Source organism: Podarcis melisellensis, assembly GCF_964234715.1.
Source record: "Podarcis melisellensis genome assembly, chromosome: 7".
In the NCBI taxonomy this organism is placed as follows: Eukaryota; Metazoa; Chordata; class Lepidosauria; order Squamata; family Lacertidae; genus Podarcis; species Podarcis melisellensis.
In genome coordinates this window covers 91,303,043-91,328,259 of record NC_138539.1, presented here as the reverse complement: position 1 = coordinate 91,328,259, position 25,217 = coordinate 91,303,043, and the positions used below count along the sequence as shown (strand labels likewise).

Below are 25,217 nucleotides of genomic sequence, written 5' to 3'. Positions count from 1 at the left end.
GCTTTGGGTTCTGTCAGTCAACGAGTAACAATTCCACCTACCAGTTACCCTGTTCAACCCACATTTTACTATTTTGACAAAGTCCCCCAAGCCAGAATATCATGGCCTCCACCTCTCCATCTTCAACTGCACCTATTTAGAAGAGCTTTTTCGCATTCTGCATAGTGTTATGCAACTTATCTAAAAATCTGCCAAATATAGAAGAGTGCTTCTGAGCATAGACAGAGTTCCTTTCTCCTGGCCAATTAAAGAGCAAGGCTCCGGGTGTTTTGATAACCCCCCCCCGCCCTCCTCCTGCTTTTTTTTATGGGAATTGCAGCGGAGCCCCCTACCGTACCTCCCTCGACACAGTTTTGGAACAATGCCGCACGTTATTCTTTTTCGGAAACTTTCACAGCTCTTGCTTACGAGACCAGGCATGTGCGTGTGGCACAGCTGGATTCAACAGGCTGGAGAGGTTTTTGGTTTTTTTAAAGTTGAGTTTAGAAACCAAAAACACCCCAAGCGCACCTTTTCTACCCTCTGGAAACGCCCCCCCCCTCCGGCTCCTCCGCCGCGCGCCCGCCTTGCCCGATGCGCCGCCTCCCTGCGCGTCGGTGCTGTCGAGGCTCCCGCAGGAGCCGCAGGCAGAGCCGCCCAGACGGAGCTGGCAGCCGACGTTCCACGGAAAGGATGGCCGAGAGGCTGGAGAAGGTGCCCATCGCACTGGCCGAGCCGGAGGACGGGGAGCCCGCCCCGATGCCCCCCGTGAGTACGGCTCGCAGCACCCCGAGCTGCCCCCCCGCTCCCCTTTTCCCAGCCACTTTTCTGCCCCCCCCCCTTTGCTGGCGGAAACTTTTTTGTTTTGCAAACTTCTACCTTACAGATGGAGCTCTGTCTAACGATTTCGGAGGGATCTGGGGGATTTGCTGCGAACTCACAAATAATGCAGGGGACGGGACGAGACTTTCTTTCCCAGAAAAGAGAAAGCCAACTGTTCTCTCCCTCCCCTCGCAAAGGAGCTGGGCATCTTTCCTCAGAAGACTCACACAATGGCAAAAACAGACAGGGGGTCCCTTCTTCTGCTTCTTGGGGAAAAGGGAAGGAGGATCACTCACTCAGGAACCCTATTCACTTCTTCCTCTTTCTACGCCCCCCCCTCCATTTTGGCACTCCATTCCAGGCACCCCCCTCACGCGTGTGGCTTGAGACATCTTGGAGAGAGGCGCGTGTGCTCTGCAGTTCTTGTGCAAAGTGCCTCGGCTAAGGTACTTTTGGCCTGTCCCCCACCCCCAGCATGTGCAGAGCGCCTCAAAGTGAGCATATGCAGAGGGCAGGTTCCCACTCCCCCCCCCCAAAAAAAAGACCAATGCAAATCAGAAAAAATATCCGACTCACACATCTTTTTATGGCTTTGCAGTTGGCTGATTGGGCAACTGGCCAGGCGGAAGAAAGTCTGGTTTTAGTTGGAACCTCTCTGACACAGCTAGGACCTCTGCTCCAAATACTATAGCAAGCTAGTTAACTTGGGTCTGTGCCCAGAGGCCCACCAGCATCAAAATACAAGATCCAGACAGAAGGGTGATTCACTAATTCACAGCATTCCCAGGACCCACACGCACACCTCCCAAATGATGGTGTTGCACCTACATTCCAGCCTGTGGGATTTAGCTCTCTCCCCCTACCCCCATGGCCCCATTGACCTTCAGCTGGACGTCAGGATCAAAGCACAGGGGTGTGGGGAACCAGCAGCCACTAGCAGAAAAGAAAAGAACACATTGGAAAAGCTGATTTGGGTCAAGGTGCTGGAAAACCTGGAACAGGGTCTGATCTAGCAAGGGATCTATTCAGAACTTAGTTTTCTTGATCATTGTGAATCATTTCTCTATTATTTTTATACTATCCCTTATCCAGAAGCATCTCAGAGCAGCACACAAAAGCACATTTAGAAAACCCATGCAATCAAGCAGTTCAGCAAAGGACTAAAAGGAGCCAAATCTAACCTAAGTCCTCCATGAAATGCCCACATGAAAAAGATGGATCTTTAATTGCCTTCCAGAGGCCTCATTTTGCAAAGTGTCACTGTGCAAAGTGCATCAGGGCATTGGCAAAACCTTGAACTGAGACCCATAGTGAGTAGACAGCCAGTACAACTCTGGAAGGATAGATGTTCCCACAGCAGTGGGGTGAAGCTCCACTCCATGGTCTGCCAATGACCCCCTGCTTTACATGCTGCTTCTTCACCCAGTGTTGCATCCAGAGCCATCTTCCGTGGCAGTCCCACAAGAGAGCATCACAGAAGTCCAAGCTGACATGTTACAAACAATCTGTGCCAGGTGCCTGTGACATTCAGGCAGCCAACATTCCACAGAACCACCTCAACAGCCAGGAAGGGTCTGTGCCAGGGAAGGAGCCCATTTCCCTGCATACCTGAGCATAGACATATAGCTCTTTAGTCAGTAGCTCTTTAGGAAGGAAACAGGCTACCAGGAAAAATGGCTGCCAGGGACAGGATTTGGTACTTCTTCAAATATTGTAACAGAAGGTGTTGCTTGTCTCTCTCCCCGACCCCCCCCTCCCCCAGCACACAGTTGCCCCTTTGTGAAGCTGCTACTTCCAGATTAATAAGCTCGAGATTGTACTGCACAACAGATTGCCTAGAAAGAATGGAGGGTCTGGCCCAAGGCCATGTCGTAAATTCACAGCTGAGGTGGGATTTGAATCAGATATTTGAGGCATGAAATACATGGTACTTGAATGTCAGCCCATCGTGGCAAACGCCAGAACACGCCAGTGCCTCTTTTCCCTTGGCATACAGTGGTACCTCGGGTAATTTGTTCTGGAGGTCCGTTCTTAACCTGAAACTGTTCTTCACATGAGGTACCACTTTAGCTAATGGTAAAGTGGTAACGGCCGCTACGCCACCGTGCGATTTCTGTCTCATCCTGAAGCAAAGTTCTTAACCCGAGGTACTATCGCTGGGTTAGCAGAGTCTGCAACCTGAAGCGTCTGTAACCTGAAGCATTTGTAGCCCGAGGTACCACTGTATTGACTTGTCATCTCTACTTGGAAGCAGAAAGGCCAGGGCACACGAGAAGTTGCCATCCTGGCAAGTGTTTGGGGTTTACTCTGGGGGGGGGGGTACACAAGTATCTCATTTCTTATATTAAGATGTTTGGAAGTGGAGCATTTCCCTTACAGGAGGGCTGGTAGGTGGAAATCTGGACAATAGGTAGTTTTGCACCTGCCTGTCTCCCCATTAATGTAGGGGTGTCCGCATGATGTCCTCCACATCTCAATGTTGTCCTGGACTTTCCCCCTCTAAATGAGGAGTTTTTCAACCTTAGGAAGTCTGAAATGGCCAGAATTGAACCCAAACCCCTCCCCCACTAATGGACAGGCAGGCAGGCGGGCACAAATCCACATTTTGCTCCAGTGTGAACAAGCCTTTGATCTCTCCCTATCCTCTTGGATGTGAGCCTCTGCCCTCTTTCTTTTCTCTCAGTCTTGTGTAGACATGCATGTGCACACCCCAAATTCAAAATACCCCCTTCCTTGACTGCTTGGTACTTTTGTTGTAATTTTTAAGAGGGTTGAATGGAATTGTTCCTCACTCAGTTTCTGAGCAAAGATTTGTGTGCCCCGTGTGAACCTCTGTGGCTTCACTGCAGATCAGGCGCTCGTCCTCCAAATGGCCTCTGCCTCTCTGATTCAAGTCACTTTGCTTCCCACCCTGCTGCAGGCATACTCAGCTATGATGGCAAAACCCTCCAGTACAAGGCGGCTGCTCAGGATTGGAGCCATGGTGCTTATTGGCGGAGCCATCCTCCTACTCTTTGGGGCCATGGGAGCCTTTTACTATTGGAAGGTGACTGACAAAGAGGTGAGAAGTGATGGATTTGTTTGGATCAGATACATTGGGCTCAGGGCTACATCTGACTGGGCCATGAATGAAAGTTAACCATATTCATCAACAGTTTCTGAAGCTACCAGCAGACCCCTAAGCTGCTCTCCTCACAGTGCCCCAAACCATTCCCGGAAATAAGGACTGTGTGCAGGAGACCCCTGGTATTTTAAACAAGGCCAGGTCTTGGACTGTACTCTGTGTGCTTCCAGGATCCATTTCAGGGGCCAGGATCCATAAAGCTGAGCTACAAAATGTGATGCTGGTACCTTTTGATGTGTGAAGAAAATGCAAAACAAGCAGCAGTTGTGGAACCAGACCCTGCACTGGAAATTGTCTGTTATCCTTCATTCTTCAAGTGAATAAACTTGTTGATAATCAGGGGGTAGCAGGGGTGCCAACTTGAATGAAAAAATATTGTGGGGGCCCATGTAAGCCCTGCAGAATCAGTCACATGACACAGTGCATGCACACCATTTGAATGGAATTCTCATAAACTTTGGGGGACTCAGCCCCCTCAAATATTTTATTGTGGGGGCCAAAGCCCCCAGGGCTGCTATGGAGGGTAGGCCGAATGGAACACTTGGGTCTATTGTCACCATCTGGTAGCTGTGGCAAATGTGTTGCACTGGGTGGCTTCTTTAGTGTGTCTTCTAGGGAGCCTTATTTAAAGGCAAAGGACTCCTGACAGTTCAGTCCAGTTGCAGACGACTCTGGGGTTGCGGTGCTCATCTCACTTTACAGGCCGAGGGACCCAGCGTTTGTCCGCAGACTGTTTTCTGGGACATGTGGCGCAACAAAACACCGAAACCAATGCAGCGCATGAAAAAGCCGTTTACCTTCCCGCCAGAGTGGTACCTATTTATCTACTTGCACTTTGATATGCTTTCGTGCTTCTAGGTTGGCAGAAGCTTGGATGGAGCGGCATTAGCTCACCCCGTCGTGGGGATTCAAACCACCAACCTTCTGATCAGCAAGCCCAAGAGGCTCAGTAGTTTAGACCACAGCACCACCCGCATCCCTTGAGCCTTATTTAGTGTGCCTCTAGTAGATAAATAGGGACCGCTTACCAGCGGGAAGGTAAACGGCGTTTCCGTGTGCGGCTCTGGCTCGCCAGAGCAGCGATGTCACGCTGGCCACGTGACCCGGAAGTGTCTCCGGACAGCGCTGGCCCCTGGCCTCTTAAGTGAGATGGGCGCACAACCCCAGAGTCTGTCAAGACTGGCCCGTACGAGCAGGGGTACCTTTACCTTTACCTAATTCACAACAGAATTCAACAAGAGTTTCTATGGCATATAAGGCAGATCTTGTGCTTTAATTATTAGTCTACAGCAATGTGTTGTGGACGAAGCTGCAGTTTTAAAACTCCAGATCCAAATGTTTCCGTTTTGAACACAGAGACGTCCTTTATTCTGTCAGGTTTTATTTACAATTCAGCCAGCAAAGTTTCAATAAGAAACACAAACTGCCTTAGCATTTCTTCTTGAGAGTTTGCCAAGGTCTTCAGATATTTTATTTCCTCTCATTCTGGCATGGAGATTTCTTCTCTGCTGCTCTTTTACAGCCATAGCAGGATAGAAGGTGCTACTAGGAATAAAATAAATAATATATCTGCATGTAGCAGATACAATCCAAGCACAATTGCTCACAATTCCTCACAGGGTCCCCTTTCTCCATTCTAGGCCTGGCTTTCCACATGAAAGTAAGTTGGATCTCTAGAAATGTTTGGATTGTTGACTTTAATTTTGTATATTTTGGTTAAAAGAAAAATACTAGGTATAATAGAATTTCTTGGATGCCTTGATCCAAGCTTGGGAAAAATACTTTTTGGTAAGTGAGCCCCAGCAGAGATTTAAAATCGGAAAATATGCAGCCAAGTAAAGTGTGCAAATGTTGTTGTTGTTGTTTAGTCATTTAGTCGTGTCCGACTCTTCGTGACCCCATGGACCAGAGCACGCCAGGCACTTCTGTCTTCCACTGCCTCCCGCAGTTTGGTCAAACTCATGCTGGTAGCTTCAAGAACACTATCCAACCATCTCATCCTCTGTCGTCCCCTTCTCCTTGTGCCCTCCATCTTTCCCAACATCAGGGTCTTTTCCAGGGAGTCTTCTCTTCTCATGAGGTGGCCAAAGTATTGGAGCCTCAGCTTCAGGATCTGTCCTTCCAGTGAGCATTCAGGGCTGATTTCCTTAAGAATGGAGAGGTTTGATCTTCTTGCAGTCCATGGGACTCTCCTCCAGTACCATATTTCAAAAGCATCAATTCTTCGGCGATCAGCCTTCTTTATGGTCCATATGTGGAAATATGGGCTGTTAAAACTTTAAAATGTCCCCTTCTAAGTTGCCCACCTCCCATGTTCCCCACTTCCCTTAGCAAACGAAGAGACCATACATTTGGTAAGTTAAAATGGTTTACTTACAGCTCTTCAAAGGTCCATGCAGCATCAAGAAAATACAGGAACTTTAGCTTAAGTTCCAAAGTTGTGAATTTCTAAATATGTATAGAAACACAAAGAAGGCTTGCTTAAGCCACACAGCCTAAGCTTGGAGCATCCAGCTTTGACCTCCTTACTGGTAGGTTTCACATGATGGGAGAAAGAGAGCAAAGTGTTTGGTAGTCCTTCTTCCCAAGGTGAGGGGGAATGACCTAGCTAAGCCTGGAAGGACAGCTTACTCTATGGTCTTAACCCCTTCATGCAAGAATAGAGCTAAACATGTTGGTTGTATGAGGCTGATTTATCCCACGTGGATAACTGGATGAAATGGCAAAAGAAACATTTTTGAAATCTAGCACCCAGCAGCTTGTCACTCACAGGTGCTAATTTTTTTATTTCATTGAATTTATATCCCATCCTTCCTCCCAAAAGAGCCCAGGCAGTGGGGGGCCACTAGGGGGCGCATTGGAAGATGGCCGACAATACCATCTCTCCAACCCACACGGGGTAACTAAGAGGCTGTTATGGGAGTAGGCAGCCTCCCTTGTTGCCCCAAGGAAATGGGGAACACTGCCCTTGCCTGCTGTGCCCATAAATCACCCCCTAATTCGAAAGAAGGGGGTGAGGGCCCTAGGCAGAATGCCCCCGTGTGGACCTCGGCTCTCCTGGACGCTGTCTCTGATTGTGCACTAGCTGCAGCAATTTGGAATAATTAATTACAAAAGAAGCAAATGCACATATTTCAAGTGAAGAAGGGGAGTGAAGTCTGCTAATTTAAGTGACCTCTGCGAAAGAAGACGACTGGTTGGAGAAACAGGAATATTTTACGATGAAGATACACCAAAGCCTGGGTATGTTGACAATGGGACTGAATGGGGGGGGACCTTTTTTACTTTCCTTCTATGTGATTTACAAGAACCCCTCCTCATTAGAATCGTCGGTTGAACTGACCCAAGCAGGATGATTAAGGTCTGTGTGGAGATAAACTTTAACCAAAAGTATGCTTTATGGAGATCGAGAAGCAATAAGAGCTTTTGGGAATGGCGCAGCAATTAATTCAGAGTCGCCATCTTGCCAAAGGATTTATAGCCGGGAGGAAGAACGGCCTTGTTTTTAGACTGCATTCCTAGTGAATCTCCTCAAAGGTTTTGAGAAAGGAGGCAGATCGGTTAAGATTAATGACGCTAAGACTGTTTTGATGTATGGAAGTGATGTTATATGGAAAACGTCTGGATATGGCTACTGGATAAAAAAAATAATATCCACGCAGGATTACAAACTGTCCTAACCAGCTTGCGGAGACTATCAGAGGTCACAAAGAGAAAGGAAAAATATATGAAAATAACATGTGGAAAAACAATAAGAAAGGACTGGATAGTACTGTGAACATCATAAGGTTAGATTTGTGGACATTAAAACAGCAGTAAGAAGCAAGAAATTGATTGGATCCCCTTGGGAACTTGAAATATGGGTACCCCCAACAAAAATTTAAAATTCGGCTGCATAATTTGGAATTTATATAATTTGGTTTGATTTGATGTGATTGGTCGGTTAATAAAAAAATATTCTTAAAAAAAAAGAAGAGTCCAGGCAGCAATCCCATCCACACATATATCCTGACATTTAAATAGAATCATAGAATCATAGAGTTGGAAGAGACCACAAGGGCCATCGAGTTGAACCCCCTGCCAAGCAGGAAACACCATCAGAGCACTCCTGACATATGGTTGTCAAGCCTCTGCTTAAAGACCTCCAAAGAAGGAGACTCCACCACACTCCTTGGCAGCAAATTCCACTGTCAAACAGCTCTTACTGTCAGGAAGTTCTTCCTAATGTTTAGGTGGAATCTTCTTTCTTGTAGTTTGGAACCATTGCTCTGTGTCCGCTTCTCTGGAGCAGCAGAAAACAACCTTTCTCCCTCCTCTATGTGACATCCTTTTATATATCTGAACATGGCTATCATATCACCCCTTAACCTCCTCTTCTCCAGGCTAAACATGCCCAGCTCCTTTAGCTGTTCCTCATAAGGCATCGTTTCCAGGCCTCTGACCATTTTGGTTGCCCTCCTCTGGACACGTTCCAGTTTGTCAGTGTCCTTCTTGAACTGTGGTGCCCAGAACTGGACACAGTACTCCAGGTGAGGTCTGACCAGAGCAGAATACAGTGGCACTATTACTTCCCTTAATCTAGATGCTATACTCCTATTGATGCAGCCCAGAATTGCATTGGCTTTGTGCCATGTTCATAATGGCAAACTTTGCTATTTAGATGTGCTGCTATAACCCTTTCTTATCAGTTAATGTTTTAAAAGCACTAAAACTGAAACAGAGTCCCAGAAGGAGTTCTTTTAAACAACATTTCCCCTCAAACTTGGCACGTGGGTTGGGGGGTTATTCTTCAGGCTGTAGAGATTAGATTAATAATAGTGGTAGTAGTAGTAGTAGAAGTAGTTTATTACTTATACACCGCCCATTCGGCCGGGCCACCCCAGCCACTCTGGGCGGCTTCCAACAGAATATTAAAACACAATAAAACATCAAACATTAAAAACTTCCCTAAACAGGGCTGCCTTCAGATGTCTTCTAAAAGTCAGATAGTTGTTTATTTCCTTGACATATGATGGGTGGGTGTTCCACAGGGCAGGTGCCACTACCGAGAAGGCCCTCTGCCTGGTTCCCTCTAACCTCACTTTTTGCAGTGAGGGGACCGCCAGAAGGCCCTCGGCACTGGACCTCAGTAGCTGGGTTGAACGATGGGGGTGGAGACGCTCCTTCAGGTATACTGGGCCGAGGCCATTTAGGGCTTTAAAGGTCAGCACCAACACTTTGAATTGTGCTCGGAAATGTACTGGGAGCCAATGCAGGTCTTTCAGGATGGGTGTTATGTGGTCTCTGCGACTGCTCCCAGTCACCAGTCTAGCTGCTGCGTTCTGGATTAGTTGTAGTTTCTGGGTCACCTTCAAAAGTAGCCTCACATAGAGCATATTGCAGTAGTCCAAGCGGGAGATAACTAGCGCATGCACCACTCTGGTGAGACTGGCAGATAGGGTCTCAGCCTGCATACCAGACAGAGCTGGTAGACAGCTGCCCTGGAAACAGAATTGACCTGCACCTCCATGGACAACTGTGAGTCCAAAATGACTCCCAGGCTACGCACCTGGTCCTTCAGGGGCACAGTTACCCCATTCAGGACCAAGGAGTCCTCCACACCTGCCCATCCCCTGTCCCACAAAAACAGTATTTCTGTCTTGTCAGGATTCAGCCTCAATTTGTTAGCCGCCATCCATCCTCCAATCGTCTCCAGACACTCACACAGGACCTTCACTGTCTTCACTGGTTTTGATTTAAAGGAGAGTTAGAGCTGGGTATCATCCACATACTGATGAACACCCAGCCCAACCCCCCTGATAATCTCTCCCAGAAGCTTCATATAGATGTTAAAAAGCATGGGGGAGAGGACAGAACCCTGAGGCACCCCACAAGTGAGATCCCAGGGGTCTGAACACTCATCCTCCACCACCACTTTCTGGACACGGCCCAGGAGGAAGGAGCGGAACCACTGTAGGACAGTGCCCCCAGCTCCCAGCCCCTCTAGACGGTCCAGAAGGATGTCATGGTCAGTGGTATCAAAGTCCGCTGAGAGATCCAGCAGAACTAGGAAACAGCTCTCACCTTTGTCACTAGCCCACCAGAGATCACCGACCAGCATGACCAAGGCAGTTTCAGTCCCATGGTGAGGCCTGAATTGGAAGGGATCCAAATGGTCCGCATCCTCCAAGCAAGCCTATAGTTGTTCAGCAACCACCCACTCAATCACCTTGCCCAAGAATGGAAGATTTGAAACTGGGTGATAGTTGGCCATTTTGGCCAGGTCCAAAGATGGGTTTTTTTTTAAGAAGATGCAGCCCAGTATCAGGGAGTACCAATCTTCTTGGACAGTTCGCACATTTGGAATGTTGAGAATTGCAGTTTTGAGACCACTTCCTGGGCATCAGTCACAAAATATAATTTTGTACCACATTGCAGAACACCATTATGGGGTGGATGGAGCCTTTTAGTTGCACATGGACAGCCTTCCCCAACATCATGCCTTGTAGATATTTAGGACTACAGCTGCCTTCACTCCCAATATTGGGAGTTTTAGTCCAAAACACCTGGAGGATACCAGGTTGGAGAAGGCAATCCTTGTGCGAGGAAGAGACTCCATCCATTCCATAATGGTTTCCCGCAACCCTAAGCCTTTGCCCTAAACCTTGGGCAAGTGCCCAAGGCATAAAAGATCCCAGAGGGTTCACCAAGACATCACTCACATGCAACTGGGTATCAAGGACCATAGAAGGTTTCTGTCAGCCTTGAATTTAACTTTTTTAGCTTTACTGTAACTGAACATTGCCTTTCTGTTAACTCTGGAAAACATTTTAAGGTCATAGAAGTTGGTAGTAATCTGCATATACCATAGCATGATTAAGACTTCAACAAGAGGGCATGCCTTGCCTCCTGGAAACTTCTTGGCCCTTGGATTTCATCAGCATCTAGGGGTGAACCATTCTAATGGCCGGAAAGCAGGCAGAGTGATCTTTCTCGCAGATGAAATGGTAACTGGCTATCTAAACCTCACCAGGATCTGACCATGACAATGAAGCCAAAGAAAACCCCTTCACATTCAAATCACCATCTCTCAGTGCAGATAAGAATAGCAAGTGGGGATTTGACCCACCATGAGTTTTGGGACGATAACATTTTGAGAGCCATTCTAGGTATGCCAGCATCAGCATGGATGCTGAGATCTTATAGAACATCTAACCCGTAGTCAAAACAAAAAAATCCTTCCAGTAGCACCTTAAAGACCAACTAAGTTAGTTCTTGGTATGAGCTTTCATTTGCATGCACACTTCTTCTTTTTTTTTTTTAGACTATGGCAGACCAACACGGCTACCTATCCAACCTGTAGTCTTTGATACCAGATCTAGTTAGATAGGTTTCTACCAAAGTCATCATCTTTCCCCCCTTTTTCAATCCCAGGTCTACAGTGTCCATTACATGATGAGTATTAACGGGAAGGCACAAGAGGTGTCAATGGAAATAGATGCTGGGAACAACCTGGAAACCTTTAAAACTGGAAGTGGTGAGGAAGAGGCTATTGAAGTTCATGATTTTCAGATTGTAAGTATGGTTGGCTGAAGGTTTTTTTTTGGGGGGGCGTATCCCAAGAAGGAATGGAGGAAGCAGTGGTGAACTTTGGGCTTTCAAATTTCAGCAGTGCCCTGTATGATGCCAAAATTTGACACACACACCTCTCCACCTCTTGCCTTCCATTCTAAGTCATTGTTGCGGCACCCTCTCAGCTTGGCTCCCACGGCTGGCAAGCCAGTCACGCTCCCCTCAGTATGCATTTGGAGTGAAAGCACCAAGGCAGCAGCGGGCAGCGGAAGAAGAGAACATGGAAATTATTTATTAGGCTCAGTGTTTATTTCAGTTGGGGTGCAAGCCTAGTTTTTTTACTGAGATCACCTTGGCTGCCATGTACAGAATTTTTAAAAATCGTTTAACAAAAATTATATACCACTTGATTGTGAATAGAACCTCTGAGCAGTTCATCAAAAATGCTGAGGGGGGGGATGTAAAAGCATCTCTGATTATTCTCCTTGGCCTCTCAATGGCCTATGATACCACTGACCATGGAATCCTTCTGTGAAGACTGTGAGCAGGGAGAACAGGGCACTGCTGGGCTGGAACAGTGCCTGACCTTGCTAATGGACTGGATGAGAACCAACAAACGGATGCTCAATCCAGCCTAGACTTAAGACATTTCGAGGGGGTGGTTCCTGTGCCCAGATGAGCAAGATTAGTTCTGGATGGGGTTACACTCCCTTGGAAGAAGCAGGTTCACAGCTTGGAGCTACTCCTGGATCCAGTCCTGTCACTGGAGACACAAGTGGCCTTAGTGGCACTGAGGGCCTTCTACCAGCTTGCGCTGGAAGCCCAACTGCAGCCCTAGCTAGATGGGAATAGCCAGCTTTAATTGTCTTTGCTCTGATAACCTCCAGGTTAGGCTACTGCAATGTGTTGTATGTGGGACTGCCTTTTAAGATGGTTTGGAAACTACAGCTAGTGGAAAATGTGGCTGCTTGAATGTTAACTGGGACAAGAATGTGTGAACATATAACACTGGTTCTGGTCTGACTGCAGTAACTGTCAATTTGCCCAATTCAAGCTGCTGGTTTTAACTGTATACAACTCAGTAAGCCTGTAACTAAAGTTCCCCGTATGAATTTTCCCAGACCCTGAGGCCCTTCTACATATGTTGAGAGGAAATGCCTTCTCTGAAATAGCCGACTGTTTGTGGAATGCTAGCTCTAGGGAGACCTCCCTTATCAATTTTTAGTTCCTGGGAATTCTTCATTTTCCTGGTCATTTGAGAGTACCAGTGATATAATTGCATTGTTAAATCTTTTAAAATATTATTTTATTACTGTACTTTTTACTTGGTAGTGAATAACTTTGGGTCTTTTTTACTTGGTAGTGAATAACTTTGGGAACAAAGCATTTTATGTTAAAAGCACTTCTGTATCTTGCAGCAGTTGGGTGGGCACCTCAACATTTATGTTAATAACCAAGGTCTGTTTTTCTAGGGCATTAGTGGAATTCGTTTTGCTGGAGGAGAAAAATGCTACATTAAAGCCCAAGCTAAATCTCACATCCCTGAAGTCAGTGCAATGACCAAAGAGAGGATCTCTTTGGATCTGGTAGGTAGTCACCAAAAATATGCTTACACTCACAGCAAAGCTATGTTTGAAGGATTGTCAAGTGCAAGGGAAGGAGAAAGGCATTGTGATGGGAAGTGTGAAGGTGGAGCGGGGCCCTAGAGAACCTCCTGAAAGCAGCAGCAACACCAAGGAGCCCATAAAGCAGCTGGGGAGGTTTCAGCTGCTCTTTAAGGTGCAGCCCAGCCTTGCCACCTCCTCACTTTTTGGCTAAGCTCTGCTGCTGCTGCTGCTGCTGCTGCTCCCCACTTGGGCCAGGTCTGGCTTTCTTCAGCAGCATCTTCCAGGAGAGGTGCTCAGTGAAAGTCTGCAGCAGCCAAGGGATTCTTGGGACTGGTGCTTAGAGGTGGCCCATCCCATTTCATCACCTGAGGCAAAACGGAAATATGCTGCCTCCTGCCCCCCCTCCAGGCACCATCACTTCTGCTGCCGCCAGAACGCCTCCCTCTTGCCAAGTTTCAGAGAGAGGGAGGTCTTCTGGGATGAGGTGTTGCTGCTTGTTTCCCCACCGCTGTAGTGGAGAAGACAAGCACCAAGGCCTTGCAGAATGCCCACCTCTGGCTGAAACTTGGCAAGATGGTGTCCAGAGGTGGCAGAAGTGGTGGGGCAGGTGGGGAGCTTTCTCTTGAGCTTCTGCTGCCTGAAGCAGCTGCTTCACCCTCACTAATGGGTGAGCCAGCTCTGCCCCCCCTTATGTAACGGTGCACAGGAGGGGCTTGAGCTGTTCTCTTGGTTCCTCTCGGCTTCTGCCTGAGAGCAGGCAGGACTCGGCAGGCACACAAGGCAGTGTGTGCCTTGGTTTGTTTGCCTTGGAAGCAGGCTGATCCCTGCCAGCAGCAGGACTGTGTCTGTATGGCATGGTCAGTTGAGTGGACACAGCAGCTCCCTCTGCTGCCTTCTGACACTGTGTCTGCTGATTGTAGCATCTGGGCTTGATGAGGCAAGTGACCCTCACCTGAGAAATTGCAGACCTCCTTCCCTACCTGGCCAGATAGTGAACTAGCTGCAGGCCTTGGCCTGCCTCTGCTTCCTGGAGTGTCCCGCCTGCTGTTCCCTACATCTTAGGACCTGCCATGTTTGTGGGGACAGGGGCCTCTCTGGCTCTGGGTCCCACTGCTCGGCTTCCTGTGCACTAGCCTCTGTACCCTCATTATCCTCTGTCACCCCATGAGTATTGTCTATCCCAACCTCTCCTTCCCCATCCCCAGCTTGCTCCTGTGTGACCCACTCTGACCCTTGCCAGGATCCTCTTCCTCCTCCCTAAAGTCCTGGCAGTTCTGTTGCTGCTTTGCCCAAGCCTGTCAGCAGGATAAGAGTCTTTAAAATAATTCTGTGCCAGGTTACATGACCAAGCTGAACAGGCTTAGGATCCACCTGAGCCCCAGCCCAAGCCCTGGTCCCACCTGCATCGCACCCCCAGAACATCTCTTTTTGGCCTCTGTTCAATCGGCTGGGCCCCAGCCAAGCAAGTGTTTCTTGGGCTGAGCCAGGGTTGGGGACTTGACCTCAGATGAGCCTAGTTGAGCCAAGAACCAGCTGGCTGAAGATGGCCTCCTTCATTAACAATGTCCTTGGAGGGCCAGTCTGAGGCATCACATTTTAGGAAAACTGCAGGGGGGGCTGAGCAAATGAGAGAGCTTTTGGAATGGAAGGCATGTGAGAGAAGTGTTGCAGGGGGAATTGTTTACTGACACTGAGGGAACTGGGTAGTCAGAAGTTTCTTTAGGATGCCCCACTTAGGGATGGTTTAAATTTTAGTGAATCATTCCTCAGAATATGAGGTTAGGTTTAATTACCCCAGAGATCCATTTTATGATACTGTGAAAGATTTGCTTTGGACTGAATACAGCTTCCAGTTCCACTGTTAAGCTAATATGATAGCTCTGATTAAAAGTCTTGTTCAGTGAAAGCAATTATATTGACCCAAAGCTTGCAGTGCAAGTTAAAGAAAGCCTTCATTTGGAAGTGCACCCAGTAGGTCTTTTCATTTTCATATTCGAAGAAGTGTTGGAAAATGGCACTGATTGAGCGAGAAACTTTAAGGAATCCAAATATTTTTTCATAAGAGAGCTGCTATTCTGTAGCTGCAAGAATAGCTGCACTGCAGAAACACTAAAATGGAAGCAGAGGATAAAATTCAGATTGCCCTCTGAGATCACTAGATCAATTTTATTTAGCCAAGTTGGTTGCACAATGTTATTATTGATTTTGTAACGGGCTCCTAGGCTCTCTAGCTAGTGATATTAAAAAAAACATGTTTTTATCCCCTTCTTTTGCCGTTTTAAAATAATAATAATAATAATCTGTGAAAGCTTTTTAGAAATAAAAATAACTGACGTGGACTTCAGAAAACCAAATTACCTCAGACTGGAGATAAACCACTTTCTGGTTTTTCGAAATGCTAGTTTAATTGGCCATTTTATATTCAATATCTACTACAATGAAATGTGCACTAAAACATTTAGGACATAATATTGTGCTGTTCTTTTGCTGTAAGTGCAAAAATTGTTATAATGCAACACTAAAGTAACAGAGTCAAGGCGTTAGGGCGACTGAATTACCCATCATGTGCATTTGTGCTTTCAAGCACCAGCATACCCTCCAACCTTCATCTGAGAAATGTTGGAGGGTATGCTGCCCCTTTGGCCCCTGTGTTTTGGCTGGTGGCCCCAGGAGTTCTCATCCCGCCCCTTCAAGGATCTTGGAGGCCGGTGATTTCTGTGCAGAGGCTCAGCACAGAGGCCGATGGACCACAGCACCCCCTACCAGTGACCAGAGGAGGTAGTTCATGCCATGGTCAGCCTCAACAAATGGTCAACACCCGTTGTCCAAAGGCAGCAGAGCGTGGCAGTTGTTCATGTGGGTGATCGTCCAGTGGCGATGCCAAGCCTGTTGCACTGTAATCAATAAAATTGTGGCCTACTATAATCCAGCACCAGGTTGTGTTTGCTCCCATTAAGGTCTTCCCTTAACTGTGAACACCCACCAGAGTGGCTATCAAAAGTGCCTCTTTCCCTGTACCTGGTTGTCTTTAATTTTATCCTGAGTTCTTCTTTGAAAATAGAGAGATTCTTGGGACAGCTTGAGTCACAGGGACAGCTGAAGGAGGCAACTGCCTTAGGCAGCAGGTGCCGAGAGCTGGGGACAGAGCTACGACTGCCATGCCACCAGCTTTGCATCAGATGTGCTAGCCTGCTGCCTTCAAGGGCTGTGCAATGTACCGTATTTTTTGCTCCATAAGACACACTTTTTCTTCCCAAAAAGTAAGGGGAAATGTCTGTGCGTCTTATGGAGCGAATGCATGGTCCCTGGAGGTGAATTGCCCAGGGGCAAAAAGCAGATCATGTTTTTTTTTTTTTTTTAAAAAGAGGGAAGTGGGTGTTGAAACAAAGCAGCTGTGCTGTTCCCGGGGGGGGGGGTGTTACCATGTGGCGTGGTCTGAGTCCGGTTCTGGGTCGAGGGTAGGGAGGCTGTCTGTCAAGGGCAAAGCGGGGTCCAAGGCAAGGAGCTGGGCGTGGTCAGGAACTCCGGAAAAGCAGGTCTTTTTTTAAAAAAAAGATTTTTATTAAAGTTTCAAAAATTATATAAAAACAAAACAAAACAATAATACAAACGGACAAAAATGAAAAACAAGTATAATTTCAATCCCTTATTTTCTTATAACTTACTTCCCCGACTTCCTCATACCTCCCCTCTCTATATTCCAATTTCTAATTTATTAATTCAGCAAATCCTTTCCCTTGTTTTTCATTTAATTTTTAGCCTTTCTTTCATTTTACTTATCCATTACCGCTGGAAACCACGTAATTTCTAAACCAACGTCATTCTAACATTCATTAATTTTACAATGTTTCTTAAGATAATCCTTAAATTTCTTCCAATCTTCTTCCGTTGTCTCTCTCCCCTGGTCTCGGATTCTGCCAGTCATTTCTGCCAGTCCCATGTAGTCTATCACCTTCACCCATTCTTCCAAGGTGGGTAGATCTTGTGTCTTCCAATACTTTGTGATGAGTATTCTTGCTGCTGTTGTAGCATACATAAAGAATGTTCTATCCTTCTTTGGCACCAATTGGCCGACAATACCCAAGAGAAAGGCCTCTGGTTTCTTCAGAAAGGTATGTTTAAATACCTTTTTCAGTTCATTATATATCATTTCCCAGAACGCCTTAATCTTTGGGCACGTCCACCAAAGGTGGAAGAAAGTACCTTCATTTTCTTTACATTTCCAACATTTATTATCAGGCAAGTGCTAAATTTTTGCAAGCTTGACTGAGGTCATGTACCACCTATAAATCATTTTCATAATATTCTCTCTTAGGGCATTACATGCCGTAAATTTCATTCCGGTGGTCCACAACTTTTCCCAGTCAGCAAACATAATGTTATGACCAATGTCTTGTGCCCACTTAATCATGAGTGATTTCACCGTTTCATCCTGCGTATTCCATTTCAACAGCAAGTTATACATTTTTGACAATTTTTTTTGTATTGGATTCTAACAATTCTGTTTCCAATTTTGATTTTTCCACCTGGAAGCCAATTTTCCTGTCCATCTTATAAACCTCCATTATTTGATAATAATGAAGCCAGTCTCGCACTTTATCTTTTAATTTCTCAAAACTCTGCAATTTCAGTTTGTCCCCTTCTTGTTCCAAAATTTCCCAATATTTCGGCCATTTGGACTCCATATTAAGCTTTTTCACAGCCTTCGCCTCCATTGGCGACAACCACCTTGGGGTTTTATTTTCCAACAAATCTTTGTATCTAATCCAGACATTATACAATGCTTTCCTGACAATATGATTTTTAAAGGCTTTGTGTGCTTTAACCTTGTCATACCACAAATATGCATGCCACCCAAAAGTATTATTAAAACCTTCTAAATCCAAAATGTCTGTGTTCTCAAGAAGCAGCCAGTCTTTCAACCAGTAGAAAGCTGCCGATTCATAGTATAGTTTAAGGTCTGGCAGGGCAAATCCCCCCCCTTTCCTTTGCATCAGTTAAAATCTTGAATTTAATTCTGGGTTTCTTGCCCTGCCAGACAAATTTCGAAATATCTTACTGCCACTTCTTGAAACAGTCCATCTTGTCCACTATTTGCAATGTTTGGAACAAAAACAACATTTTAGGCAATACATTCATCTTTATAACCGCAATTCGACCAGACAAGGAAAGCTTCAAATTTGATTTCTAAATCTTTTTTCACTTCTGTCCAAGATTTCTCATAATTATCTTTAAATAAATTCACATTTTTAGCTGTCATATTAATCCCCAAATATTTCACATACTTAACCACAGTTAATCCTGTCTCATTCTGAAACCTCTCTTTTTCAATAGCTGTTAAGTTTTTCTCCAATACCTTAGTTTTTAACTTGTTCAGTTTAAATCCTGCTACTTGACCAAACTCTTGAATTAATTCTAAGACCCTTTTTGTACTAGATTCAGGCTCTTGTAATGTAAGTACCAGATCATCAGCAAATGCTCTCAATTTGTATTGTTTAGCTCCGACCTGTACGCCTTTAACCAGCTGATCCCTTCTAATCATGTTCAACAAAACCTCCAGGACTGATATAAAAAGTAATGGAGAGATTGGGCACCCCTGATGTGTCCCTTTTTCTATCTTAAATTCTTCCGTAACCACATTGTTTTCAATTAGCTTTGCTTTTTGTTCAGAGTATATTGCACCTATACCATTTTCAAACCCTTGGCCTACGCCCATCCCCCGGAGATTCTTCCTCATAAAACTCCAAGAAATATTGTCGAAGGCTTTCTCCGCGTCCACAAATATCAAAACTGCTTTAGTGTTTATATTCACTTCAAACTTTTCCAAAATGTCAATTATATTCCTTACGTTATCTGACAAATGTCTTCTTGGGAGAAAGCCCGCTTGGTCTCTGTGAATCTCCTCCACCAAAACTCTTTTCAGTCTCTTAGCCAAAATGTCAGCAAAGATTTTGTAATCCACATTTAGGAAAGAAATAGGGTGGTAGTTCTTAAGTTGAGTCTTTTCAGACTCTGTGTTCGGTATGTGTAATAAAAGCCTCTTTCCACGATTCTGGTGCCCTTTTCCCCTCCAAAATTTCATTGCAGACTTTCTCAAAGGTTGTAATAACCACTCCTTCAAAGCTTTATAGTATCTGGAAGTCAGCCCATCTGGCCCCGGAGATTTGCCCAATTGCATGTTTTGAATGGCACCTTCTATTTCCTGTTCAGTTATTTTCTGGTTCAATGCTATTTTGCTTTCATTAGAATTTTTTTGTAATCCATTTATCTCAAGAAATCGATTTATGTCCATTTCTTTCTGCGGCCCTTGTGAATATAGTTGTTTAAAGTATCTCTGGAAGCAATTTCTAACCTCAATTGGGTTGTAAATGTTCTTTCCTTCCACTTCTAAATTTGTCACCATATTCAATTTTTGTCTTTTCCTCATTTGCCAAGCCAAAAGTTTCCCACATTTGTCTGCAGATTCAAAAGTCTTTTGTCTCATTTGTTTAATTTTCCATTCTATTTCTTGATTCATCAGTTCCATATATTGTATTTGATACAACTTGATTTCTCTCAGAATCTAATGAGACTTTGGTTTTGATCTTAATTTCCTTTCCCCTTCTTTTATCTTCTCCAAAATCTTATCTTTCTTCTCATTTTGACTTCTCTTCTTTATTGCATTTTGTTGTATCAAGAATCCTCGCATAACAGCTTTACTTGCATCCCAGATTACTCTTTTTTCAACATTAGTCTTCATATTTATTTCAAAATAGTCTCTCAAAGTTTTTTGGGCCTTTTTGTATACTTATTCATCTCTAAATAAGGTGTCATTCATCCTCCATCTGAAGGAGCCAGCTGTCATTAGCTTCATCTCCATCTTTACGGCGTTATGGTCGGAGCAAGTTTTTGAGCAGATTTCAACTTTTTTATCTTTGGAGCCATTCCTCTAGTAACCCATATTTGGTCAATTCTAGTCCATGTCATTTTGGCTTCAGAAAAGAAGGTTCCCTCTCTCTCAAGAGGGTTTTTTGTTCTCCAAATATCAACCAAATCCATATTGTCAGTCATTTCAAAAAAAGTTTTTGGTAGTCTTCCATCTTTAGTAACTACCTGCCTTTGTGCTTTGTCCATATTTGTAGATACTACTCCATTCATGTCTCCCATCAAAATTAAGTTATAATCCAGATAGTCCAGCAAGATCTCATGCAACTTCTTAAAAAATTCAGATTTCCCCTCATTCGGTGCATAAATTCCTACAATCAAAAATTTCTCTCCTTGGGCTTCAATTTCAATTGCCAGGAATCTTCCTTAGTCGTCTTTAAAAATTAATTTCGGCAACAATCTTTCCTTTGCATAAATCACCACTCCTCTTTTTTTTACTCTGTCAGATGAAATGAATTCTTGTCCCAGTCTTTTATTAATAAGTATTTTCCTATGTGACCTCATCACATGTGTCTCTTGTAAACAAATCAAGTCCAATTGTTCTTTCTTTAATATATGAAAAACACTTTTTCTCTTCCGGGGTATGCTCAGACCATTACAATTCCAGCTTAGAAGTTGCAGAGCCATGATGGGATTATTTGCTTTTCCCTCCTACTGCTCCAAGTAGTTGTTCTTCTTCAGTCGGTGGTTGCAGTCCAAATGATAAATTTACTATATCCAGTATTCCTTTTCTTGGTGAAGTTGGTTCTTGTCCAGATTCCGCCTCTTTCTGAAGATCCTCTTCATGGTCTCTCAGAAATTTGTCTTTGTCACTCACTGTCCTTATTCTTATTTTCCTTCCTTTGTATTTAAAAGATAGGCCTTGAGGGAATTCCCACCTGAAAGGTATGCTGTTTCTTTTCAATAAAACAACCAGATCTCTATAGTAGGTTCTTGCATCCAAAATGTACTTCAGTATATCTTTAAAGATCTCCACGTAGGAATCTTCAATTTGCAGTGTTTTTTGGTAGTGCAAATTCAAAATTTTATCTCTTTCTTCTTTTGATCTTAAAGTTATCAAACAATCTCTTACCTTATTCCTTCTTTGTCTTGTACCAAGTCTAAATGCACTTACTATCTTGAATTCTTTCTTCTCAAGGCCCTGTTGCCAAAATTCTGAAAATTCTTTTGTAAGAAAGTCCGCCAAATTGTCCTTTTCACTTTCCGGTACTGCTCTGATTCTCAAATTTCTCTCTTTCCTTTGCAAATCAATCATGGACAGTGTCAAATCATGATCCTCCAGTTTTTTGAAGACCGGTGGGATTTTTTCCTGTGTGGCAATCGCAATTTCCTTAGCCTCCTCTGCAATCTTTCGAGTTGTAGCCGATTCCTCTAATAGTTTTTCAATAGTCTCTGTATTAGAATTCACCTTCTTTCCAAGTTCATTTATACTTGTAGTATTTAAATCAATTTTTGCTGAGACCTCAGCTACTTTCTTATTAGTTTCTGCAACTTGTTTACTTGTCTCTGCCCCTTGCTTCATTAAATGTTCCAAAGATTCATTAATTTTTCCAAGTGCCTTAGCCAGTGCGTCTTCCGATGACATAATTCTTTGTTTTGTTTGTGAGGCAGCAGCTGCTCCTGTGGCTCCAGATGTTGAGGCCCTTCTTTGTTGTGGAATATCAATTTTGTATTGTCTACCAGATCTTAGACTTTTTTCTTGTAGCTCTACTTTCCCTTTACCATCCATAACACTCTCACGCCAAGCCTAGGTCAGTCACACACTTGTAAGATTGTTTAGAATAGGAATTTTCCAGTGGCTCAGCAACTAGTAGTTCAATTGTTATTGTTACAATCAAGTCTCCTCTAGGGGGAGAAATCTCTAGCTTCACTTTGCAATTTTTGAAACAAAGTATTCTTTTAAAATCCCCCATGTCTCCTAAAAGTCCACAGTATCAGTTTTCCTCAAAGTTATTTAAGTGCAACACAGTCCATATATAATCCAGGGACACTGTATCCTTTCAAAGAGTTAGTTCAAAAGTTTGCTCAAAAGTTACTTCTTTACCTTAACGTGCAGACAGCCTACAGCCAGCTTCCCTGTCAAGGCAGTCCGTCCCCAGGGTGTTAAAACAGCAGTAAAAATTCCAATTCCCTTCTTTCATGCAGGCAAATAAAATACACAATTTCCTCCCCTCCGTTCCCGTCTACAGGAGGAGGACTATTTTTTGACGGTGGATTTGTTTTTGTCCAAAGATAGATTCTCTTACAGATACAGCTTAACAGTCTCTTTGCTTTAATCAATCTGCAGAGCGGAAAGGCAGACTTCCTCTTTATGCCTTTCCTGTCTCGGTGCCGAATTTCCTCAAATTTAGCTTCAATTTAGTCCTTTAATCATTAATCCTACTCACGGGTAGTTGCTTTTCTTGAGTCCAATTCTTCGGAAGAAATCAGCGCTCTCCGCTAATGGCGATGCGGCTTCACTCCACAGGCTCGGTAAACAACTCTCAGCACCGCGCCGCTCACCTGCTGCTGCTCTGAAGCCTTTAAAAAGGCTCTTCACAGTTTGGGGGGGCGCAAAAGGTGCCCGCCGAGTCTCCTTATTCACAGGTTTCACCACCTGTGATTTGTGAGGGTCCCCGTTTCGCCGTAATGGCAGGACCCGAACCCGTAGAGCAGACTCCCTCTGGAGCTCAGAGGGAAATCCGCCATTAAGCGCTGGCGCTGACCGGAAGTCCCCAGAAAAGCAGGTCAGGGTGCTGGCAGGAACAGGTTTCCAGCGATGTTGCTCCTGCAACCTGGGACTGGGCTGACTGGCCTTTATCTCCTCTGGGGCCTAGGGCGGTCCCGGCCCACAGGTGATTCGCCTCTCCTGGCCTTAAGGAGAGCACTCCTCCTGAGAAAACTTAGTTCCCTCCACCTCTCTGCCCTGAGCCTCTGCAGCTCAGGAGAGGCTGGAGGGTTACTGGACCCAGAGGCAACCTCACCTTCCCCTGACAGGGCTGGGAGAGGAGCACCTGCAGGCAATGGGTCCTCAATCACCTCCGGAGCCAGAGTGGATTCATCTGGTGTCTGCTCCCGAGGATCCGGCACAGGTGCAGGCCCTTCAGATTCAAGCCCTTGCCCTGGCTCAGCCAGCCCTGGAGGCGGGGACTCCTGTGCAGGCTAGGATTCTTCAGGTTAAGCCTCTGAATCAGATTCCCAGGCCATCACAGCAGCTGATTGTTTACCAATCAGGAGCGAGATAAGGGACGCTAGAGATAAAGGAGGCTGCCTGGGAGGGGGGAGGGAAAGACAGCAAACTTGCAAGGAGAGGAGACAGGAAGACTAAAGCAATGAGGAGAAAAATTAGAAGAAAAGGAGGAGCAAAAACAAAACAAAACTGCTCCAGCTAAGGAAAAGACACTAAGGCAAACAAGAGGGAAGGGAGTGTTGAAAGGAAGCAGCTGATCGGTAAGGAATCGGGAGTGAGATAAAGGAGACTGCCTGGGATGGGGGAGGTAAAAGCCCATGGATCCTCAGGATTTTTACATTGGGTCACCCAAAATTCACCATCAGATCACATAGCATGTCCATGGCTACAGTCTGCACCAAAAAAACCACGCATCCACTGTTTCATGGGGCTGCAATGGCGCAAAAATGTGGTTACAAAGCACGGATCCACATGGATCCTCAGGATTTTTGCATTGGCATGAACCACAAAAATCACACATCCACTGTTTTGTTCAGAATATTTTTTTTGTTTTCCTCCTCTAAAAACTAGGTGCGTCTTATAGTCAGGTGAGTCTTATGGGGTGAAAAATATGGTATTTTCCTTTCAGCAGTATTGGGGTAAGATCCACCTACTAGTCCAATTGGCTTCTGTCTGGTCCTTAGAGGCGGGTGCCAACAAAATGACTTGAGGCAGCCCTGCTGAGCCACCCCATCTAAGTGTCATGCCACAGAATTGAAGTCAAGCCAGCAGGATCTCTCAGCACCTGAAATCTTATTCTGATAAGGTGATCTTGCCCTTGCTGAAAGAGAGGCAAGCTTGGACCTCTTAGGAAATGCAAAAAAGTACCTAATCCACAAGGTGGGTTACACTTGCCGGCCAGCTCCCATTCATCCACATGAGATGATTAATAGCCAGATGAAATGATTTCCTGGCACTGGGCATGGGGCTGGGGGAATCATCTCAGCCTAACACTTCTGTCTGCCATATGCCTGGATCCATGCTGGCTTGCAGTGCAGGGGCTGCCACTGATTTATAAAGCAAAGCCTAATCTCCATCACAGTTCTGAACTGAGCTCCTTGTGAACACTGAGTCCTGAGGTTTTTGTCTTCTAGAAACAGTGTACATAATTCTAGACATAAAAACAAAATTCGTAATTCAAGTTGTTCCAGGGAGTGAGAGAAGCACATAACTAACAACCATGTAGTGTGTGCAAGATTCTTGGTTGGAGATGTGTGCAAATTGATTTTTCAACCTGCAGGATACTATGGAGGTGATAGCATCATGATGGCACCCAAAATCTTGCATGACTGAATAACATCATCATTACTGCAGTCAGAACACACAATGTTGTCATAGCTTTTAAGCACTTGAGGGCACCATGGATCCCTAAACAGTTAATAATCCTGCCAATAAAACACCCTTTAAAAATGTTTTAAAGTGTCTTTTTTAAAAAGCGAAGCCAATTTCACTCTTTCCCTTAAACCTAATAAGACTGGCTCCTGGTAACAGCTAATCTCAAATGGAACTGAAATTGGAAAGAATGAAAGTAACCCAAAATGTTCTTTTTTGCTGAATCCTTGACTATTAGCACCCAGTTTCACATACAACACATACCATATCCTTTGTCAGTCAAATTAACAGCAGATTTGTTTATTTTCTTACTCTCCTTTTACAGGAAGGTGAAATTATGCCAGCTAAATTTGCTGAAAATTCGCTAATCTGGGTCGCTGCAGGTCAACCCATAAAGAACAATAATTTTCTGAGTCCCAAAATTTTGGAGCTCTGTGGAGATCTACAGATATTCTGGCTTCGGCCATCCTATCCAAAAGGTAACATTTCTTTAACCTTTAAATGCTAGACTTAAGCCATCTTTGCCCATCCAAATTAATTTCATTCTGGGGGAGGCCTAGGGAGATCCTAGAGCCAGACTCATTACAAGGCAGTCTACAGCCCTTGGCTATCCAGCCCAGTGTCACCTATTCTGAGGCACAGGTCTCGTGACATAGGCCCTATGAGGGCT

At 44.9% G+C, this 25,217-nt stretch overlaps 1 protein-coding gene across 1 annotated transcript in view; it reads left to right on the top strand.

The window, feature by feature from the left end:
- Positions 1-558: 558 nt before the first annotated feature.
- The window catches only part of CNMD (chondromodulin), a 28,019-nt gene continuing 3,360 nt past the window's right edge, over positions 559-25,217 (top strand). The window contains exons 1-5 of the mRNA XM_081917878.1: positions 559-747; positions 3,722-3,862; positions 11,339-11,479; positions 12,949-13,062; positions 24,873-25,026. Coding sequence (XP_081774004.1) covers positions 574-747; positions 3,722-3,862; positions 11,339-11,479; positions 12,949-13,062; positions 24,873-25,026 — 724 coding nt within the window. The 5' untranslated portion in view covers positions 559-573. The remainder of the gene's footprint in view (positions 748-3,721; positions 3,863-11,338; positions 11,480-12,948; positions 13,063-24,872; positions 25,027-25,217) is intronic.